The sequence below is a fragment of the Dendrobium catenatum genome, unplaced genomic scaffold, assembly GCF_001605985.2.
Source record: "Dendrobium catenatum unplaced genomic scaffold, ASM160598v2 original_scaffold_224352, whole genome shotgun sequence".
NCBI classification, from domain to species: domain Eukaryota; kingdom Viridiplantae; phylum Streptophyta; class Magnoliopsida; order Asparagales; family Orchidaceae; genus Dendrobium; species Dendrobium catenatum.
The window spans coordinates 308,691-329,781 of record NW_021542761.1 but is presented as its reverse complement, the minus strand read 5'-3'; the positions used below and the strand labels follow the sequence as shown (position 1 = coordinate 329,781).

The window sequence follows — 21,091 nt, the reverse complement described above, 5'->3', positions numbered from 1 at the left end:
CGCCGAACCCCAACAACAGTTGCTGGATAAAATTCGACCACCTTGGAAGTAAAAGTATAGGAGTCTGGTTCCCTATTGAGTTCGTTGGTACAGGAGGAAAAACTGGTGTGATAGTGTTTGACGATGGATTGTGGGTCAAAATCATCCTTGACCGCAACTTGGTTGTACGACAAGATGTACACAAGTTTTGGACGATCCAACACCTGTGTGTTTTGAAACACAGAGGCAAGAAGATTAAGCTGTTGGCACACTCAACCCTAAGCTACTAAGAAGAAGTTAGCCCAACTCCCTGGAAACCCAACGCTGCAGCGTAACTTGATAACTAGCTAAGGATCTGGGTACGGAACTGGAGTCGGGAGCCGCCCTTTACGCGCTAGTAAGCTCCGGGAAATAAGTGCTAGATCAGAAGACAGAACCGATTCCCGAAGGAAGTAAACCCCTGTTGGACGACATTTTCTGATGTCTTTGCCTGAAGATTGCCCAACAACTGCCACCCGCCTCTAAGGAACATTCAACATGCATAGACCTAGTCCACGGAGGTCCTTACCAAACCTACCCATTAGCGAATGACCCTACTGAACACGAAGGAACTAAGAGACAGAGTGGATGAATTGTTACAGCGAGTGGTTTCATAAAGGAGGCCTATAAGTCGGTGTGCGGTTCCTGCCTTCTTACCCTGAAGCAAGGATGGACAAGGAGAAATGTGCTGTTGATAGCCGTGCCATAACAAAATCACCGTCAAGTTACCGTTTCCCAAATCCCTCGGTAGATGACATGTTGAACATGATGACTGGCAGCCACAAACTCTTGTTCTAGATCGGGATCTTAAAAGTGCTCTATCACCAAAATTAGGATCCGTCTGGGGATCGAATGGAAGACAGCTTTCAAAACCAAAGATGGGTTGGTGCGAGTAATGGACAGTAATGCCTTTTGGCTTGAACGTAACGCGCCGCATCGCACTTTCATGCAGAGTATGACCCAAATCCTTAAGCCTTTACCTTGGGGGAAAAATTCTTTTTGTAGTTTATACTTCAGATGAATATTCTGATCTATAGTCGTCTCAGGTGGATGCAACATCTTGAATCACCTAAAACTAGTCGCCGAGGGATTGAAAAGAATAAACAAATGTATGCCACCCTAAGAAATGCCTTCCCACGAATCAAGTAACTTTTCTGGGATTATAATTGTCTCTCCCACGGACTATCGCGCCGACCCCGAAAGTGGGCGAAGCAAATCACAGTGGCCTAATACCATATAGAAATATTAGAGTGTCAGGAGTTTTCAACGGACTGGCTCACGTTTTATCAGAAGATTTGAACTTTAGCAACCATCGCATCCGTAGTCCTCTAACTGATCTGTTTTAAAGAATAGGAGGAGATTTTGTCTGGACGACACCTGCCACCAAGGCTTTTGAAGGAAATAAAAAGGAAAATGGTTGAAGCACCAGTCATGCGTCTACCCGACTTTCGAAAGTTTTTGAAAGTGACCTGCGACGCATCTGGTATAAGGAATCAGGAGGATATTATCCCAGAGAGGACACCGGTTGCCTACTTCAGCGAGAAATTAAATGAGACATCAGGCAACGTTACTCCACCTACGATATAGGAATTCTACGCCATAATTCAAATCCCTCAGGTATTGAGACATTACCTTGCTTCCCCAAGAATTCGTTATCTTCTCTCTGAACCACGAAGCTTTACGATATATCAATTCCAGAAAACTGAATGCCCGGCACGGAAGATGGGTTGAATTCTTTCAAGAATCCACTTACACCATTAGGCCAAAGCTGGTTCTGTAACATGGTTGTGGATGCACTAAGTCGATAGGTGGATGGTTACGCTGCAGTGAGACTGAAGTGATTGAGTTTGAGCAAGATTAAAGAAACTATTGGACTGCCCCGATTTGGAGAAACCTATTTCCAAACTAACAACTGAGACGAGCGTATCATAGGAGATTTTTTACTGGAAGATGGGTACTTGTTTAGGGCTCAAAAACTTTGCATTCCCACAACTTCACTGTGAGAATTTCTTGTTGTGGGGTGAATTGCCATGCTGGAGGTTTTAGCGGGTCACTTTTTGGTCAGGCCAAACAATTGCAGCTGTGGAGAATCGTTTTTACTGGCCAAGTCTTAAGAAGGATGTTAGCAGAATTAGTAAGGCGGTGTCACACCTGTCAGCTGGCCAAACAACGGAAACAAAACACCGGCCTTTACACACCCCTTCCCCGTGCCTAACAACCTTGGCAGAGGACGTCAGCATGGACTTTGTTTTATGGCGTACCCAAAGACCGTTGGAAACATGACTCAGTCTGTGTAGTTGTCGATAGGTTTCTCAGATGGCCCATTTTCTCCCTTGCTCAAGACTTTCGACGCCTCTAGAATAGCCAAACTACTTTTGACGAAATTGTGAAGACTTCACGGGCTCTGCTTAAAAACCATAGTTCGGACCGAGATGTGAAGTTTACTAGTTATTTTTGGAAGACCTTTAGGCATAAAATGGGGACCGCAAACTGCAATTCTCTACCGCCTTTCACCCCCCAAACAGCACGTGTCAAACGGACGGAGTAGTGAATACGAGCCTAGGAATTGTAGTAAGGACCTTGGTTGGAGAAAACATTAAGGACTGGGATTCTAAATTGCCTATAGCTGAATTTGCCTACAATAACTCTGTGAACCGAACTACTGGTCTTAGCCCTGCTGAAATTGTGTATGGATACCCGCTTAGGCAGCCAATTGACCTCCTCCATGAGTCTCTTAGGTAGAAATCTGAGTCAAGCATATACATTTGCATCTCATATACAGGAGCTTCACAAAGAGAATTAAAAGAAGATTGAACAAAAGTAATTCCAATATATAAACTTATTTGCAGATCACAAGAAAAGATTTAAAGAATTCGTAGTTGAAGACTTTGTGATGGTACGGATCCGTCCGGAACGCTTTCCGCCGGGCTCCGTGAAGAAGTTACATGCTAGAAGCGCCGGACCTTTTAGGATAATTTCAAGATAAATAGCAATGCTTATGTGCTGGACCTTCCCAAAGGTTTTAACATCAATCCAACCTTTAATATAGAAGATTTAGTAGCCTTTGAGGGACCTGAGCTGAACCCTGAAAATCCACTTCAAATTGAGCCTTGTGAGAACCCAACAGTGAGAATCCCCAGCCTACCTCCACTCTCCCAATTACCCCATTTACCCAATGCGGAGAAGATCGATGCTAATACTTGACGATGAAATCTTCCAATGAAGGAAGGTGGGCGTCATAGGTACTTGGTTCATTGGAGAGGGAAACCGATGACAGAGGATACGTGGATCGATCGAGAGGAGTTGCAGCGACTGGATCCAGATCTTTTAGAGATGTACGAGAGCTCCAGAGATTCCCACTCGACGGGGTCGAGTTTTCTCCCACCCGGGGAGAATGATGAGGTCATCGATCAACGGTTCAGACACGTGTATCGCCGGAAGCATCGCCGATCGATGGCCACGATTCAGAGCTTATTATTTTTAGTTTATTCATGCATTTTCAGTTTTCAGTATTCCTGTTTTACCCTTGTGTGTGAGTGAGTTATGTTGGGGCCCCGAGGGAGCGATTTTAGTCATTAGTTATGCTTTTATTTACTTTGTATCTCATGACCTATATATAAGGGTCATGTATCATTGTATGAGGTAATGAATTATTGAATGAAAATTTGGTTTCGTTTCTCTTACTCTTCTTGCGTGAGAGCTAGAGAGAAGTGAGAGAGAGAGCCCAAGGTGAGGGTCAAAAGCAACACCCACCAGTCATTGGAAGAGTCCGTGACTCGTGGCTTATCCTCGTCATTCCGCTCTTTTCGTTTTCCCCCAAAACCGCGGCCCAAAGCTCCCCAACCCAGCCGCGCTCCACCACCCCCCCTCTATTGCGCCGGTGAACACCTCCTCACCGACCCCCCCCCCCCCTCTCTTCCCCATCCTCTACAACGGCTAATTTCGAAATTCGACATTTTGAATTTCGAAAACTTTCCAAATTTGGAACTTCCAAATTAGGAAAGTTTTAACTCCGATTCATGACGAAATTTCAAATTCAAAGGATTTCAATTTAATCCTCCCCTCAATGTCATGAGCCGATTTGAAACCCCAAACCCTTGCTCCTCACACAAAATCTTTCCCCCATGATGCCGCCGGCCACCTTGGATGGCCCCCCTTTCATGGCTCCACTTAATGCATTAATTTACCCTATTACATTTGAGATCAATTTCAAATTAATTCCCCATCCATCTTGTTGTAAAATACTTGAGCAAATGTTCAAGTTTTGAAATTTCTAAAACTCCCTGCCCCTCTATTAGCCGCCGGCCTCTCATTATGGGCGCCAGTGAATGCCCATTAATTACCCCTTAATTTCTCTTGCTAATTTGGGACAATTTCAAATGTCTTATCTCCTCATTCACACAAATCTTGAAAATTAATTTCATGATTTGTTAACTCCCTCTCTCCCTTGCTTAACCAATTCCCCTTCTCTCCCCATTCCACCCTCCACTCCTCCCTGTCTTGGCCGACCGCCCCCTCTCACTCGCCTCTCGTGGGAAATTTTCGCAAGCAGGAAGAGACGCAGCGGACCTCTCTCCCTAATTCTCTCAATGCTGAATGGCGGAATCCCGAGCTTGAGTGAGGGTCTCTAGCTGTTCAACGCGCCGACGGGAGCATCAATATCCTACGCTCACCGTGCTTCGACGTAGGATTTGAAGACGAAACCACCGTAGAAGAGTACTTGGAAAGAGTCGTACCAATCCTTGCGAGCATCTACGACCGGAAATTTGCAAAGCACACGTGGAGTCTCGAAAGTCAAGCATTCACGCCCTCCGCGTCATCGTCGACCTCTCCGTGGCTCAAGACCCTTGGCATCACAACCTTCCTCGTGGCATCGTATGGTGTGCTGAAATTCTTCTCCCGCAAAGCTTAGTATAGTTGAGTGAGTATTTCCCCAAGGTGAACTTCTCGTTATTAAATGGCGGATTGTTGTAATAGCTTTTAGTGTTGCTACTATTTTTTATTGTCTGAAAGTTTTGGCTAATCTACATACTTCTTCGCCTAAGCTAGTTGATAACTACGAAATTTTAATGATTTTCTTGCTATCGCCATAAGTTATTAGTTGTGATTTCTTTGCCAACTCAATTTTAATTTCTTACAAAGCTCCTTGCATTTGGTATTACATCAGCTAAGTTATGCAAACAACTTTCTACAACTTTTGTAATGTTTACTTTGATGCATTCCTTGTCCTTTCTATTCCTGTGACATAAACTCTATCTCTACCTCGCAACCTTATTTATGCATCCTCCTTCACTTCTTATATATACCCAAATTATTTAAGTCCATTTTTATGCTATAAATCTCCAATAGGTCATTTTATTTCCTTATCTTTGATATACCCTCTGCACTCATTTCTCACACTTTTTTGTTTTACCACATACCCATTTTTAAGCTCTTATTTTTATGGTATATAAAAATTATGACTTCTTTATTAACCAATATATAAACTTACATGATCCACTTGTTTAAAGTTGAATGGCTAGAGCGAAGAAGCGTCTTTGGAGGTAGGACTATGCACAAGAGAATATTATTGAGATCAACTGATAATTTTAAAAAATTGCAATTAATTGAGTTTGTGGGCTCCAAAAATTCATTCCCCGGCCTCCCCTTATTTCAGGGGATTTTCAACGAATTAGGTTATGGGATAAATTTTCAGAAGGCATATTGGGTTTTTAGATAAGACACTACCCAGAGATTTCGTCCTCGTTTTGTGAGGACTTTATGATCTGAGTTCTGGTTTCTTATAGGCTCAAGCCCCTATGGTTAATTACCCCTCCTAATAGCGAGAGAGAACTTTCGATTAAGTCTAGTCGTCGATCAAATACATAGAGATACGTGTATCTGGCATATAGTAGCAGCATGAGTTTAGGTATTGAGAGTTTGATATTTAATTACACTTGAAGCAGATGGTGGGGAAGTGATGATGGACTCAATCAAGATCCTATAGTTCCTTCGTCCTGGTTTATCGTGGTCCCTGGTCTACTTAGTCAGAGGAGGTAGCGACCCAACCTAACAGAAGGATTCTTGTCAGTAGCTATGGGTTGCATCATCCAAGTATACCTTGTAGACCTGTGGTGAATATTTATCTAAGGGGATAAATTTGAATCTACCTTAGCTAACAGAGGGTTTTGTGCATTATCGATCATATCCGATTAATTCATATCTCAAAGATTTAGTGTCATTGGGGAGCATACAGGCTCTAGCCATGATCGTAATTTAGTGGTGTCATTTTGCGGCAACTCACCCGGTTTAGAGGGCCTTGGTCATAACCGTTTACTTACGGTGCCATTTGGCGGTAAAATCATCGGTTAGAGGACACGTGTCACATCCTTGTTGACAAGAGACTATTTGAGAATGAATCGTAATGATATTCTCTACCAGACATTAGCTCTTTATAAGCTGAAGTGATATTTTCAAATGTGTCCACCTCAATAAATCATTGTGGAGGATGGATGAGTTTTGATTTAAGTGTTTGATTGTTGAATTTCGATTTTAAATATTTCAAGGTTCGATATTTTTTAGAGTTTTGAAAATTTTTTGGGCATTGGAGGCATTTGAAATATTTGGAATTAATCCCTCCGGTTGAGATATACGTTCAATACAGCCATTATTGGAGTATTTATGGGGAATTTTATTTGTGGATTGAACCTTGTCGACTATGTCTACCTATCGACAAAGGATCGGAGCCATTGTCGGTTGTATGCTTTTATTTAATAAAATTTTCTAATTATCGACCTTGAAGGCCTAATATGAATTTATAAAACTAAATATCATACTCGATGTTGCAACCGTATATTTTTTCGTTGGTTCAAGTCGTGTCGACTCCCTTCCTACCAAGGAGAAGGATCGGACTTGAACTTAAGTTTATTTCTTGACCCGCACAACATCTTCAGTTATCACATGTGCAAATATAGCACGCTCGTCGGGGCCCATGCGGGCATTTAGAGAGTATTTTTGTAATTATCTGTTGAACCTTATCGACTCTGTCTAATTGCTAATATAGGAACAAGTTTGTTGCCAGCCTTGTGCCTTTACTAGCAGATTTTTTTTGTTTTAGACCTTGAAGGTCTAATATGAACGTATAAAAAAATATCTTGGTCGTACCACAACTGTATATTTGTTCATTGGTTCAAGTTGTGTCGACTCCTATCCTACTAAGGAGAAGGATCGAACTTGAACTTAAGTTCATTTCTTGACCCATGCAACATCCTCAGACGCCATGTGTGTAAATACAATACGCTCGTTGGGGCCCATGTGGGTATATGATTTCATGTGCACTTTTGTGTCTGGGTGTATATATATTGTAGTGTAGGTGTGGGGCATCTTGAAATATTTTAGCTGGTGGGCAACTGTCGTTTGAGTGCGCAGCATTTCATTTAAGAGCTTGTACACGCCTTCTGTCTGCTTGTATACATGTTGCAATCCGATGGCGTGGCTTCACACTATGGTCATTTGCCCGTTTCATATAGGTGGACTATCGCAGACTACTTGTTATTTTCTATGGGTAGATTATTGTGCAGTAACATGTTTCTTGCTATTGTTTGTAGGCGCTTGTATTTATTACAGTTCTTTTGTATTCTCTCACAGACAGTCTGTTGTACGCACAACAATCTTTCTATAGCAACTCGTATACATTTTCATTTGCATTTGATGTAGTCATTTTGCATTTTTATTGTGGACAACACATTGTGTGTATAACGGGTCTTCTACATCAGCTCGTAGAAGCTTGTGTTTGTAGTATCCCTTCAGTATTTGCCCTTAGGTGACATGTTGAGTGCACGACGCGTCTTCTACAGCGGCCCGTAGGCGCTTGCATTTGTTGCATGTTGCTCGCTTTTGGTTGCAAAGGGGGTCGATGTAGTTACCCTCCATTGAGTAGTGGTTAATTACAGGAGCGTTATAACCTCCACAATTTATTGATCACCACCGACATGTATTTATTACTGTGCATCTGATGCATCTTCTATCATTGCCAGTAAGTGCTTGCATCCGCTACAATTTTCAATTCCATACTTGTAGAAGATCCCTCATGCCATGCTTGTACATGATATGCAACGTGCATTGCAATTCGTTGCATACCTTCCTGTTTCATCCCTGGCTATTCCCTCCATGTCTCGTTACTTGTGGGACTGAGTACATTTACTTATACTTTGACGTTGACTGCGAGGTGTGATCACATTCATCACCTGCCTTTTGTATCTATTGTATATTGGTTGTCGTCATTTGCGAAAATATGGGTGTCGACGCTGCATTCATTGCACTTTAAGCTCAATTGTTTGTTTCTTTGCAGACTTAATTGACATTTGTCTTAGGAACACTATTGTGTTTGTTGCATGATGCTTGCATGTGTTTGCAAGCAGTGTTTTGTTCGTCGACAAGCTAGTGCATTTAACTATATGGAAGTTATTGTAGGAGTTCATCGCATTCATCATGTGTTTCCTCTCCTCGCTTGCAGATGTTTGATGAATTTGCTATATGTTTGATTAGTGTTGATTGTATGAGGGTGTATTTGCAATCAATGCATGCCCATTGTTGTCATTCGTAGGATTTTGGTGCATTTAATGATTCATCTATTGTTATTCGTGGATGGAGCATTATGTACATCATGAATATTCTAATATTGCAGGTGTTTGTGTTCATTGCGACTCTACTGATATTGCTTGTAGATTATATATCGCATATTTGTGTCTCTAGAAGATCTATCACATTGATGATACATCCATTATTGTTGCTTGTAGATGGGTTATCATGTGAATGAAGCATCTCCTAAAATGACCCGCACGATATTGTTGCATTCATTGTGCATCTTCTACATTTTGTTCATGAACAAATTAGGGCGTATGTTGCACTCATCTTGCCTTTCATTTTTGTCTACATGAGAGTCGTTGCATCCTCTATTATTCTGCCCACGTTGTCGATAGGCGATTCATTGTATGCATAATAAATTTGCCATTGCTGCTTGTTAGTACTTGTATTTGTTATAGATTCCTCTCCTTCATTTGTAGACAGTACGCCGTGTTTGTGTGAAGGAATCATCGTATTCACTGTGTATCCTTCATGTCTCATCCCTCAGCATGTCATCCACGATTGAGATGAATCGTTCGTATTTAGATCGTGTGTTCTCCTCAATCGATTATCACCTATTTATGTTTGCTTGCAAGCAAGTGGCTCTTGAAAATTTACTTATCATAGGTAATTTGATTTCTACTTAGATGAGCCATGTTGAATTTTACAAGTCTTCTGTTGTCATATGAAGATGACTTAAGTGATGAATTTGCTTATCAACATTTGCATGCCAATTGAAGTTATAATTCCTTAATATTCCATTGGAAATTTTGTGTTATTATTCAAATCAAGTTCCTATTGATTATTCATCATGTTCAAATTCGAGTTTGGGCATTGTTATCTCATTCAAGTTTAAGTTCAAATTATTTGAGTTCAATTCGTCATTGTTCAATGTGCAAGTTCCCTATGGTCCAACTCAAGTCCCTTGTTTTTGTTCAAGTTCTTATATGTCTTCAGACCGAATATTCGTAGCCTTCCGGCGTCTTCCCCATTTAGGGGAAACTACAAGAGTCTTAGCCTGCCCGCCACATCAAGAAAGACGTGCACGGTCAGTGTCGGGTGACACCACGGCCGTAGTCTTCAATCCTGCCACACCAAGAAAGGCGGGCATAGGTATTGAGGGGTACATTTGAAAACGTAGTTGTTTTTCCGTCAGCACTGAGTCACGTACGGGTACTTACATTTTGCTTCGTCGTGCTAAGGAAAACGTGCATGGGTGGTTGATCGTCGCTCTACAAGCGCAAAAAAAGGGGACTTTGGGGAGATGTTGAGTTCAAGGGGTTATACCTGCATGACGTGATGACGAAGGCGACGGAAAATGTACAAAAATGCACAAATTACATTCTCCTTTCATTTTCCCTTTTTTTTTGTCTCACTTTTCATTTTTCTTCCTTTTTTTGTATTTTTGAGGAAGGAGGAGGGAAAGTAGCAACTGAATGGGCTTTTAGAAGAAAACTCAATATTTAATTCATCATTCATTGATGAACTAGGTCAAGCGTCTCCTTCTATGGAAGGAACCTATGACTCATTACATTAAGTCGATTAAAAGCTGAAAAATAGCAAATAATTTAAAATGCTTCTTAATTATTAACTTGTAACTCTTCAGCATCTGCCTAGAATAGATTTAGATCCCTCTAATATTTGGCTTCGTTAATATCTATATATTTTCAGGTGAACTTCCAACAACAACAACAACAACATCAAGCCTTTATCCCACTACGTGGGGTCGGCTACATGAATCCTTTTTCTCCATTGTGTCCTATTAAAAGTCAAATTCTCGTTTAAATCTAATAAAGAAAGGTCATTCCTAATATTTTCTAACCAAGTCTTTTTAGGTCTACCCCTACCTTTCTTAACATAAGTCAAATCTAATACCTCTACTCTCCTAACCGGGTCATCGGAAGGCCGCCGTTTTATGTGACCAAACCATCTAAGGCGACTCTATCTAATCTTATCTTCTACTGGAGCTACTCCAACCTTTTCACGTACATGCTCATTTCGTATCCTATCTCTAAGGGTAAAGCCACTCATCCACCTGAGCATCCTCATCTCTGCCACACTTAACTTAGTATTATGCTTCTCTTTTAATGGCCAACATTCGGCACCATAAAGCATTGCAGGCCTCACTACCATCTTATAGAATTTTCCCTTAAGTTTGAGGGGTACATTTCTATCACATAACAAGCCCGATGCATTCCTCCACTTCAACCATCCAACTTGAATTCTGTTGATAATATCCCCATCTATTTCACCATCACTCTGAACAATAGATCCAAGATATCTAAAACGTGTACTCTTATTAATGACTTGATCGCCCAAAGCACAATCCCCTCACTAGGTCTATTACTACTAAAATTACACTCCATATATTCCGTTTTAGATCTACTCAAGCGAAAACCTTTAGACTCTAAGGTTGACCTCCATAATTCAAGTTTACCTTCAACTCCCTCTCTAGTCTTATCAACAAGAAGAATATCATCAGCAAAAAGCATACACCAAGGTACATCCTCTTGCAAATGTCTAGTGAGAACATCCACGACTAAAGCAAAAAGATATGGGCTTAAGGCTGATCCTTGATGTAACCCAACCGAAATAGGGAAATACTTGGTCAATCCACCTTGTGTTTGAACAAAATTATGTCTTACCTTCATATGGTTGGTTGCTTGAGAATTTTGTTTATGGATCGTTGCAATGGTATTATTGAAGTTTAAATCATCTAGATTGGCGTGCTTGGTTTCCATTTGTACACCCTGATCTCACTATAATGTGTTACAATTGATTTGCTTCTTTTGCGGCCTTATTGATAATTTACTCTCTTTTGTTTACGTATTTCATGGAAATTCCTTTTAGCATTTGTTAATATTTACATGTTACTTGTCAAGGAATCACTCCAAAATAAAGTTAATAGAGTAGAGCTCGCTGTTTCTGATGTAGGTGATCATTGTTATAATAGTCATTCTTTCTGGTGCTTTTGAAGTGGATGTATCTAACTGGTCGCCTTTTGCTCCTAGTGGCTTTAAAGCTGTGGTCACTGGCGCTACTGTAGTTTTCTTTGCATATGTTGGATTTGATGCAGTAGCTAATTCTGCTGAAGAATCTAAGAGACCTCAGGTACTTTTAATTGCACTGCAAAGTTTAATGCTTTTCTGCTAGGCTAGAATGTAAGCGCTATTACAGTTGAATTTTGTTATTCTCTAAAACTGCCTCAGCAGAAGATTCCTTGTTTTTTTCTGAATGCTGTAGTCATTCTCTTTCATTTTTTCTTGGCTGCAGAGGGACTTGCCCATTGGTATCATAGGAAGCCTTCTTTTGTGTGCATTATTGTATGTTTGCGTCTGCTTGGTTTTAACTGGGATGGTTCCATATAAATTTCTTGATGAAGATGCTCCTCTGGCTCAAGCTTTCAATGCTAAAGGCATGCAATATGTTTCCGTTTTAATCAGCATTGGGGCTGTTGCAGGTCTTACTACAACCCTCCTTGTCGGTTTATACGTGCAGGTGATTTCTCCCGCATTCTTCCAAAACTATATCTTTTGATTTAGGCTTCATTTGGGACATCTTTCTTACTGCTTCTTTAGGAAGCATAAAAAAGTTGTTCCAAACGAAGTCTTACTGCGGTAAACCTATCACATAATGAATTGACAATAAATGAGCAGTCCCGCTTGTATCTTGGCCTTGGACGGGATGGTCTGCTTCCCTCAGTTTTCGCCATAGTACATCCTACGCGACACACCCCTATTCATTCTCAGATATGGGTTGGCTGTGTTGCGGGAATTTTGGGAGGTCTTTTTAATGTTCACTCGCTCTCACACATTCTTTCAGTAGGCATATTGGTATGTTTTTTACTCTTTCTTAAAAGCATTTGAGTGATAAGCTTCTTTAGTGCAGTTAGGAAATGCATTATTTTGTATTTCTGAATGTATGTTTTGCAGACTGGTTATTCTGTTGTTTCAGCCTGTGTCATAACGCTACGTTGGAAGGATTTGGCTTCAGGCCAAGTCTCTTCAAGATATATTTCACCTTGGCATGAAGGGGTTACTTGTCTTTTGGTTGTTGGTTTCTGTGGGTTTGCAGCTGGACTTTTCTACCGCTTTAATGTTTCAATTGTCTTATTGCTGATAGCTGTACTGATTGCAATTCTTGCGGGAGTAGCTCTGCATGTTCGGCAAGTGAGTTCTATATGCTTTGCCTATGTGTTAATTGTTGATTATGTTCATGGTTTAATTTTGACCGGCTTTAAGTTTTTTCTTTTTTTTTTCTTGAATGTGTAAATAGTGATTTTATGGAAGCAATGGTTGTCATTAACTTTCAGCTCTAAGAGCGCTTACATGGAATCATCTTGAGAGCACTCAACAAAGAATTTGGTGATTTTGTTATTTTCTTTTCACTTTTTTCACATTTTAACCTATCAATGGTTGTTTTCTCTAGGGAAAAATTGATTGGTGATTGCATCCTTTGATATCTACATATGAGTGATACAACTTGCTGGAGCAGAACTTATTTTGGCTCATGTGGCAAGGTTTTCTGTTGCTAGCTTTTGCCACCTAGAATAATAGAAATAGTTTTAGGGCGTTTTTTCCAACGAAGTTGAGAAAAAGTTTTGTATGAAAGCTGAGCCTTTCTTAGAATAATAGTTTAGGTTGCTTTTGAAAAGTGCTTTATGAATTTTAAAATTTTAGCATACTTAAAAAAATAATTATTTTAACTAATTACATACTACTTAGGATTAGGATATTATGATATAACTATATGAAATTCATAATATTATCCTTTTTTATCATTCAATTAACTCATATTCATGCACAATAGTTTTTATCAAACAACTACAATTTTTACAACAATTTCTGCAACTATTTTATCATGATTGCCAAATTGTCATTTCTTTCCTCAATAGCAGAACATAACACAATACCATTCAGTAAAGCATAACAAGATAATAATGCCAAGAAAAGCCTTAGATTTGGTTGTTATGGAACGCATACCTTTCTTCATGAGTTTGCTCTTGGGAGGACATCTACTTTACCTTAGTATGCTATCTTCGTTTCTTTAGCTGATAATTGTTACTTTCATGTACTCTCTTGTATGTGTAAACAGTTCTCCCCTGTTACTATGAATCAAGCAAGTTGGTTATAGCAGCGTGGTAGAATTTGGCTTGGTGAGTGAGCTGTCGTATTGAAGTCTAATGCCGCTTCTTGGAAGAATGTTCCAATTCAGTATATGTATTGTGTGAGCATTTGCTAGGGAGGAAATTGATCTTCTATTCATAGTATCGTGTCAAATCACCTTGTGTATTCCTCACTAGATCTATTACTACTAAAATTATACTCCATATATTTGATTTTAAATCTGGTTAAACGAAAACCTTTAGACTCTAAGGTTGACCTCCACAATTCAAGTTTTCCTTCTACTCCCTCTCTAGTCTCATCAAAAAAAAAAAAAAAAAAAACACCAAGGTACATCCTCTTGTAAATGGTATAGTAAGAACATCCATGATTAAAGCAAAAAGATATGGACTTAAAGCTTATCCTTGATGTAATCCAATTGAAATAGGAAAATACTTCATCAAACCATCTTGTGTTTGAACACAACAGCTCCTGCATACATATCCTTAATGGCTTGAATATAAGCATTATTAATTTCTTTCTTTTCTAGAACTCTCCAAAGCACTTCTCTTGGAACTTTATCATATGCTTTCTCTTAATCAATAAATATCATATCTAGATCCTCCTTATTCTCTCTATACTTCTCCATCAAATCTCTCAAATCTCCCAATAAATGGATAGCCTCCATAGTAGACCGCCCTGTCATGAATCCAAATTGATTTTGAAAAACATTAGTGTCACATCATAACCTATGCTCAATAACTCTCTCCAGTAGTTTTAATGTATGACACATTAACTTAATTCCTCTATAATTCGCATACTCTTGTGCATCACCTTTATTCTTAAAAATAGGAATCAATGCACTCCTCCACTCATCTAACATCATTTAGTCTTCAAAATAATATTAAAAATTTTCGCAAGCCATGAAATTTCTTTTTCTCCTAAGCATTTCCATACCTTTATTGGAATATCATCAGGTTCAACAGCTTTTTCACACTTAATTTTCTTTAAAGTATTTCTAACTTTCATTTTACTATTATGACAATAAAAGCAAACATCTCTATTTTCCTTTGGGGTGATAAGGTTACTAAAGTTAATTGTATTCTCAAAATCTTCATTAAAAAGCTTATCAAAATATCTCATTCACCTTTGTTGAATATCCTATCCAAATAAGAGCGCTTTTTTATTTTCATTCTTAATACACTTCACTTGAACTAACTTCCTACTTATCCTATTAGCTTAACTTATACATGCATCTTTCACCCTCATTTATATTTAATCTATTATATAAATTATTAAAACTTAAATTATTTGCATCGCATATTATTTTCTTAGACTTCTTACGAGCTACTTTATATCTTTCCCAAATTTTTGGGTTTTTGCATTTAAATCAATTTTTATAACAAAATTTCTTATTTTGATATTTTCTTGCACATTTTGATTCTATCACCAATAATTTTTATTATTATGAGTTTTTTTTTCTTTTAATACTTCAAGCACATCGTTTGCAACAATCTTAATATCACTTGTTATTTTTTCCACATAACATTAATTTTCTCACGCTCAGTCAAAATCTTAAATCTTATTCTTAAATATTTTTGTTAATGTTCTTTAACTACTCCTATATAATCCTTAGACAATATTTTATTTTAGTTTCCATATTATGCCGCTTCATCTTAAAGTCTAAAACTAATAAACGATGTTACTTACATAAACTTTCAATCGGAAGAACTTTGCAATACTTGCAATCTAAACTATCTACTTTTCTTATAAGAAAATAATCAATAAGAGTTTTGTTCTATATATTCTTATAAGTGATGAGATACTCTTTTTTCAAATAAGATATTAACAATTACAAAATCTAATATGATCTTACCAACTTTATTAGTCACTCCAAATCCAATAGTCTCCATGAATGCTTTTAAAAATTTTTATCACACTACCAACATGTACAATTAAATATTCTCCAATAAAACTCTTTCATCAAGAGGTATCTTTTACATTAATTTTTTTAAGTCATTCCAAAATTTTAATTTTGAAAATATATCTAAACCGATTTGAGGAGCATTAATGCTTATAATACAAATAGTTTTAGCATCAATAACATTCTTTAAAGCTATTATTTTTGCTTCAATTCTATTAATTCTATAATATTATATTTCAAACTCTTATTTATAATAACACCTACATCATTTTTAGTATGACTTCTACCCGAATATTATAGTTTAAATCCTAAACTATCAATCTTCTTAGCCTTTTCTTCAACCCATTTAATTTCCTGAATGCATAGAATATCTTCCTATGAATCAAAGTATATATTAATTTCATTAATTTGCCGGTAATAAAACCTATATTTTCAAGTTTTATCTTAATTTTTTCTTCATTGACTTAGCTTCTTTGCCCCTATTTATCCATGATGTGGGATCCCTTGTACACTTCTCGTTGTATCCAGGCTATACAACATGTATCTTCTAAGGAATGCCCTAGTATTAACACAATAAATTAAAAGTTTCATATCATGATTATCCAACAAATTTTATGTCTGTTATCGACTACCTAACACAACCTTCAACTTTTCTCATCCTATACTTGAGACCTGACAACAGTAGTGTTTTTAAAATCATAAATGAATGAAAATAGATTTGTTGTGATGAGGGAACTAAATAACTCAAATTGGAAGCATTATTATAATAGAGAACTATGTACAACAACAAAAACATCAAGCATTTATCTCACAATGTGGGATCGGCTACATGAATCTTTTTTCTTCATTGTCTTATTTAGAATTAAATTCTAATTTAAATCTAATAAAAAAGAAGTCATTTTTAATACTTTCTAACCAAGTCTTTTTAGGCCTACCTCTACCTTTCTTAACATAGGCCAAATCTAATACATCTACTCTCCTAACTCGGTCATCGGAAGGCCGAGACAACTCTCTCTAATCTAGTTTGCCACTACAGCTACTCCAACCTTTTCAGAACTATTTGTAACAACATAAATAAAAAGAGAGAAACTACCAAGTTTTATGTAATTCAGCTTAAATCAAGACTACTCTTACTGGAAAAGTGTGAAAATTCGATCCACTAGAAAAAGCAGACAGCTCAAACATAGTATATTAAATAATAGTACTTATCAATCCTTTCCTAATTTCTAAGTGCTCCCACAAACAAACAATAAAGAAGCCATACAATTATCCTCACACACAATAATAATCTCATCAAGCTTTCTTCATACTGCCTCAATGAAAATCTCCGATTCTCCATTGAAATCCTAGCTGCTGAAATAGTATGCTAGTCAGGTACAAAAGAGAGTTTCAAGATAACATGAAATTCTAAACTATATATCATGGAAGACTCCGATCTTGGTTTGAGAAACCTTAATCAAAGGTGGCATCCCACAAAAAAAGTATACACATCTCGAGAATTTTGCGATCCCAATTTTGAGAGAATCTTAATTTCGATGTCGTGTGAGTGTAACACCTTTTAAGGAGAAACCCTTAGTTTTGTAATTCCAAATATATGATTTCAAACATGACGGATCTAATCCAAGGGTGAGTTCTGCAATAATCTTCATTTGGTCTTAGAATCTGGTCAAATTGGAAATCTTCTAATGTCATGGGTTGATAAGGTTGTGGCTTTTATTTGATTTAGTCAACATTTTCTTAAAGATTTTTTTAATTCTGGTAGTTGACTTTTTTGCTTTTCAATAGTGATGCATTGAGTATGCCTTTTTTAAATATTGACCTAGATTTGTTGATTTGCCTATTCTACAAGCTTGCTTATAGTTTAGTGAAAAAAATCTTGTAATATTCCTTTGATTAACCTTTAAATTAAGTAGCTTTACACTTTTCTTTTTCCCTTATGAACCTATCTCTCCAGCAATTTCATCATGAATTTCATCATTATGATGTTTGTTCTTACTTGACATATATAGACACTAAGGTTAGATCCAAACATAATTAAAATCTCCTCTATTCTTATTTCTGCTAAAGTTTGGCAAGATTATGAAAATTGTGAAGGGTCAGGAACTTCGTGTCACGGCTCCTCCGCTCCGCTGCGGTCTCTTGAACTGAACTTCGTTGCCTTCCCGTGTGTGAAGTTAATGGGCGTTGTGCCGTGGGTCAGTTTCGGTGCGGGGGGGCGGAGAGAGACCATAAGAATGATTCATTTGTGATCGACCGACAGGCCATTACGTGAATCAATGGAATGTCTTAAATTGTTTTTTCATCGTTCTGTTGGGAAAGTCTGACGGAAGTGCAGTGACTTGTTTCAGATGTAGTTTTTAAAACGTTTATTTTTAATGTTTTGTTAATTTTGTAATACCATGTTTACTGAAATTTGAAATCATGTACATGCAAGACCGTTGGTTGATTTTAATTTCTTATTTGTTCTTCCAATTGTCAGATTTATGAGAATCCACCTGGTTTTGCTTGTCCTGGAGTGCCTCTCCTCCCAATTGTCAGCATCTTTGTCAACATCTTCTTATTTGCACAGGTTAGCATCCATAATTAGCTTCCCTCCGTTAGTTAATTTTTACATCCCCGATTTATTATAACTATTTAATTTTGTTTGAAGTTTCCACAGCTAGCTTATCAATAGCAAAAAAATCAAGGGAGATTTACATACATACCATCTTATACTATTCTATTTACATATTTAACATCTGAAATTTTAATATTACATACAAACTACCTATAGTTCATTTTCATATCAAATATAAGTGGTAGAAATTAAATATATGAGTGGTAGGAAAGAAATATAAGTGGTATATTTGATTTTAAAATAATATAGGACGATATGCATCTAATATTAAAGTTTTGGATATTAGATATATAAATAGAATGTTATAAAGTGGTATGTATTTAAATTTCTTAAAAATTAAAGAAGGTCAAAATTATAATCAATAACTGAACCGATCCTTAAACATTTAAACCCTAAACAATCCAGAGAAGATTGGTTCGATTTGGCTCTTCAGTTTTTTCCTGAACAATGCAAGTTATAATCATAATGGGTGTTAGGATTTTCTGGCTCTTTTAATGCACAGATCTTATATTTGATTTGTCTAATAAGAAGCAATATCATTTGTGACTGCAGCTGCATGAAGAAGCATGGATCAGATTCGTTGTTCTAAGTATCATCTCAATTGTTATTTATGCTGTTTATGGACAATACAATGCTGATCCAACGGGCTCTGAACAAACTATAATTTACCGTAGGGCTCCAGCATCTGATGAGTAGCAAAGTCGCATAATCACAATCAAGTATGTCTACTGCATTTTATCCTGTAAATATTATGAGGATCTTAATCAATTACTTACATCCAGAAGGCTTTAGTGCCATTACAATGCAGTGAATAATACCTTCTTCAACATTTTCATATCACCTTTTACATTTGGTTGTACTCTTCTGTATGATAGAAAACTTGGGAATTGATCCTTTTTAATCTGTAGTCCATTAAAATTATTTTGTGCGGACACCAGACCGTTCGGAGTCGAATCAGAATGTGCCACATCATCCGGTACACATCCGCGGTACACAACAAATGGGTGACGTGGCGCATTACGGTCCCTTGTCCGGCCAAAATAATTTCACCCATCAGAGGGCCTTGTCAAAGATTTTGTATTCATATTTTTCTTGAGAAATATTTTGCTTGTATTGTTGGTAAATATTTGCGTTAGGAACTCCTTGTATTAATTCCCATCAACTGCTCCTAATTAAATGACACTTGTTTGCATGCAGAAGCATGCCTTACAATTAAGTTTTTTATCCAATATTTGCTTCAGGGGCTCTTCATGTAGCAGATCCCATAGGGGATAAAAGCTTGATGTTATTATTATTGTTGTTGTGGCGTCAGGAGCTCTTCATTACATGTATAAAAAAAACATTTCTCATTTGATTGGATAAAAAAGTATGCAAAATAAAATAGAATAAAATGTAAAAAGAATGCAGTGGTTTTGAAATATTTGGTGGTGTTTGAATGAGTGCAAAATAACTGTGTTATTACTTTGTTTTGTTTAGCTTAATGTAAAATAAATGCAATGCATAACCCAACAATGGTGGTAGCAAGAGATTGGCGTGCAGCGGTGGCATTGGGATGTGGCGACAGCCAAAGATGAGTGGCGATGGCAACAAGTTGTGGCAATAGTGACGACCAACAACACGGAGTGGTAACTATGGTTTGCTGCAAGCAATAGGTGGTAGTCGGTGGTGAGCGACGGTAGGCGATGTCAGGTGAGGCAGTCGGTGTGGGGCAGCAACTGATGATGAGTTGTGGTAACGGCGTCATCGATGTTAGAGAATGTTCAATGTATTTAAAAATCGATCAAATATAATGGATTTCAAATATATCAAATTTGAATTGAAAGATGAATTTCATATACACTAAAATTTGACTCTATATTACTCTTGCTTAAAACTAAACATAAATATTTACTAAATTTTTATATTTGAAATATTTTACATCATATAATATCAAATCATGGCATGACATTATAAATATGTTTCTGAATATATAAAATTTATTTTGTCCTCAAAATTATTTGAATGTATTTTTTTTTTTTTATATCAAAAACATAAACTTAAGAGCACGAATATCTTCACTATTTGATAAAAATATCTTCACTATTTGATTAAAATATCTTCAAAATAATTATAGATTTTTTTAAGTTTTGAATCAGGGATCAATTAATCAAATATTTGATTTTGAATTTTGAAAAGTTTATAAGCATTAAAAAAAATGCACATTGTTTTCCTAATTTCTTGTGTTTCCTTAAAGATGAAATGTAGCACTTGAGTGTTCCCCAATTTATATCAAACATTATAAAAAATAAATAGTTACATAATTGAAATTTTGTTTGAGCTTTACCTCATCACTGCAAATATGGTAAGAGTTTTACTGAGTTATCAATTTTAATGGTTCTAATCTTGGGTTTAATGACCTTAAATTTAAATTAAAGCTCACTAGACCTTGCACTTAATCATGTCTACAACTGCTAAACATAACTTATACTTACAAACTATGTTTAATTAGGAATTCAATGTGTTTAACAAGCTACTAATTATGTTTCATCAATGCCTATTAATCGTTTGTTTTGTTGTATTATAGTTAATCATAGTTCTTAGATATAATATTAGGAATTTCTACTTGGGCGTTCTTTAAAAAATAAGTTAATAAACTAGTTACTAATATTGCTAACCAATTATTAAAGGAAAACCATTAATCTATTAAATAGAGATACTATGACACTAATGACTACTGAGCAGCTATAGTTACTAGTTTAAAAAACTTCTATTTTTAGAATTATCATTCTAAAAAAAACTGTTAAAGATATCAAGCATGATATCATGAAAACAATCCTAATTTATTAA

General features: G+C 36.9%; 1 protein-coding gene across 2 annotated transcripts in view; it reads left to right on the top strand.

The window, feature by feature from the left end:
* Positions 1-19,489, top strand: part of LOC110100556 (cationic amino acid transporter 9, chloroplastic) — a 30,384-nt gene extending 10,895 nt beyond the window's left edge. Inside the window, exons 3-8 of one of the 2 annotated variants that reach the window (XM_020828118.2) lie at positions 11,557-11,733; positions 11,896-12,120; positions 12,279-12,455; positions 12,555-12,791; positions 18,128-18,217; positions 18,818-19,489. In XM_020828118.2, the coding sequence (XP_020683777.2) occupies positions 11,557-11,733; positions 11,896-12,120; positions 12,279-12,455; positions 12,555-12,791; positions 18,128-18,217; positions 18,818-18,961 (1,050 nt within the window). In that variant the 3' untranslated portion in view covers positions 18,962-19,489. Of the gene's footprint in view, positions 1-11,556; positions 11,734-11,895; positions 12,121-12,278; positions 12,456-12,554; positions 12,792-12,897; positions 13,648-18,127; positions 18,218-18,817 lie in introns of those variants that run through there. The other variant, XM_028692537.1, reaches the window with a different exon arrangement.
* Positions 19,490-21,091: the final 1,602 nt, after the last annotated feature.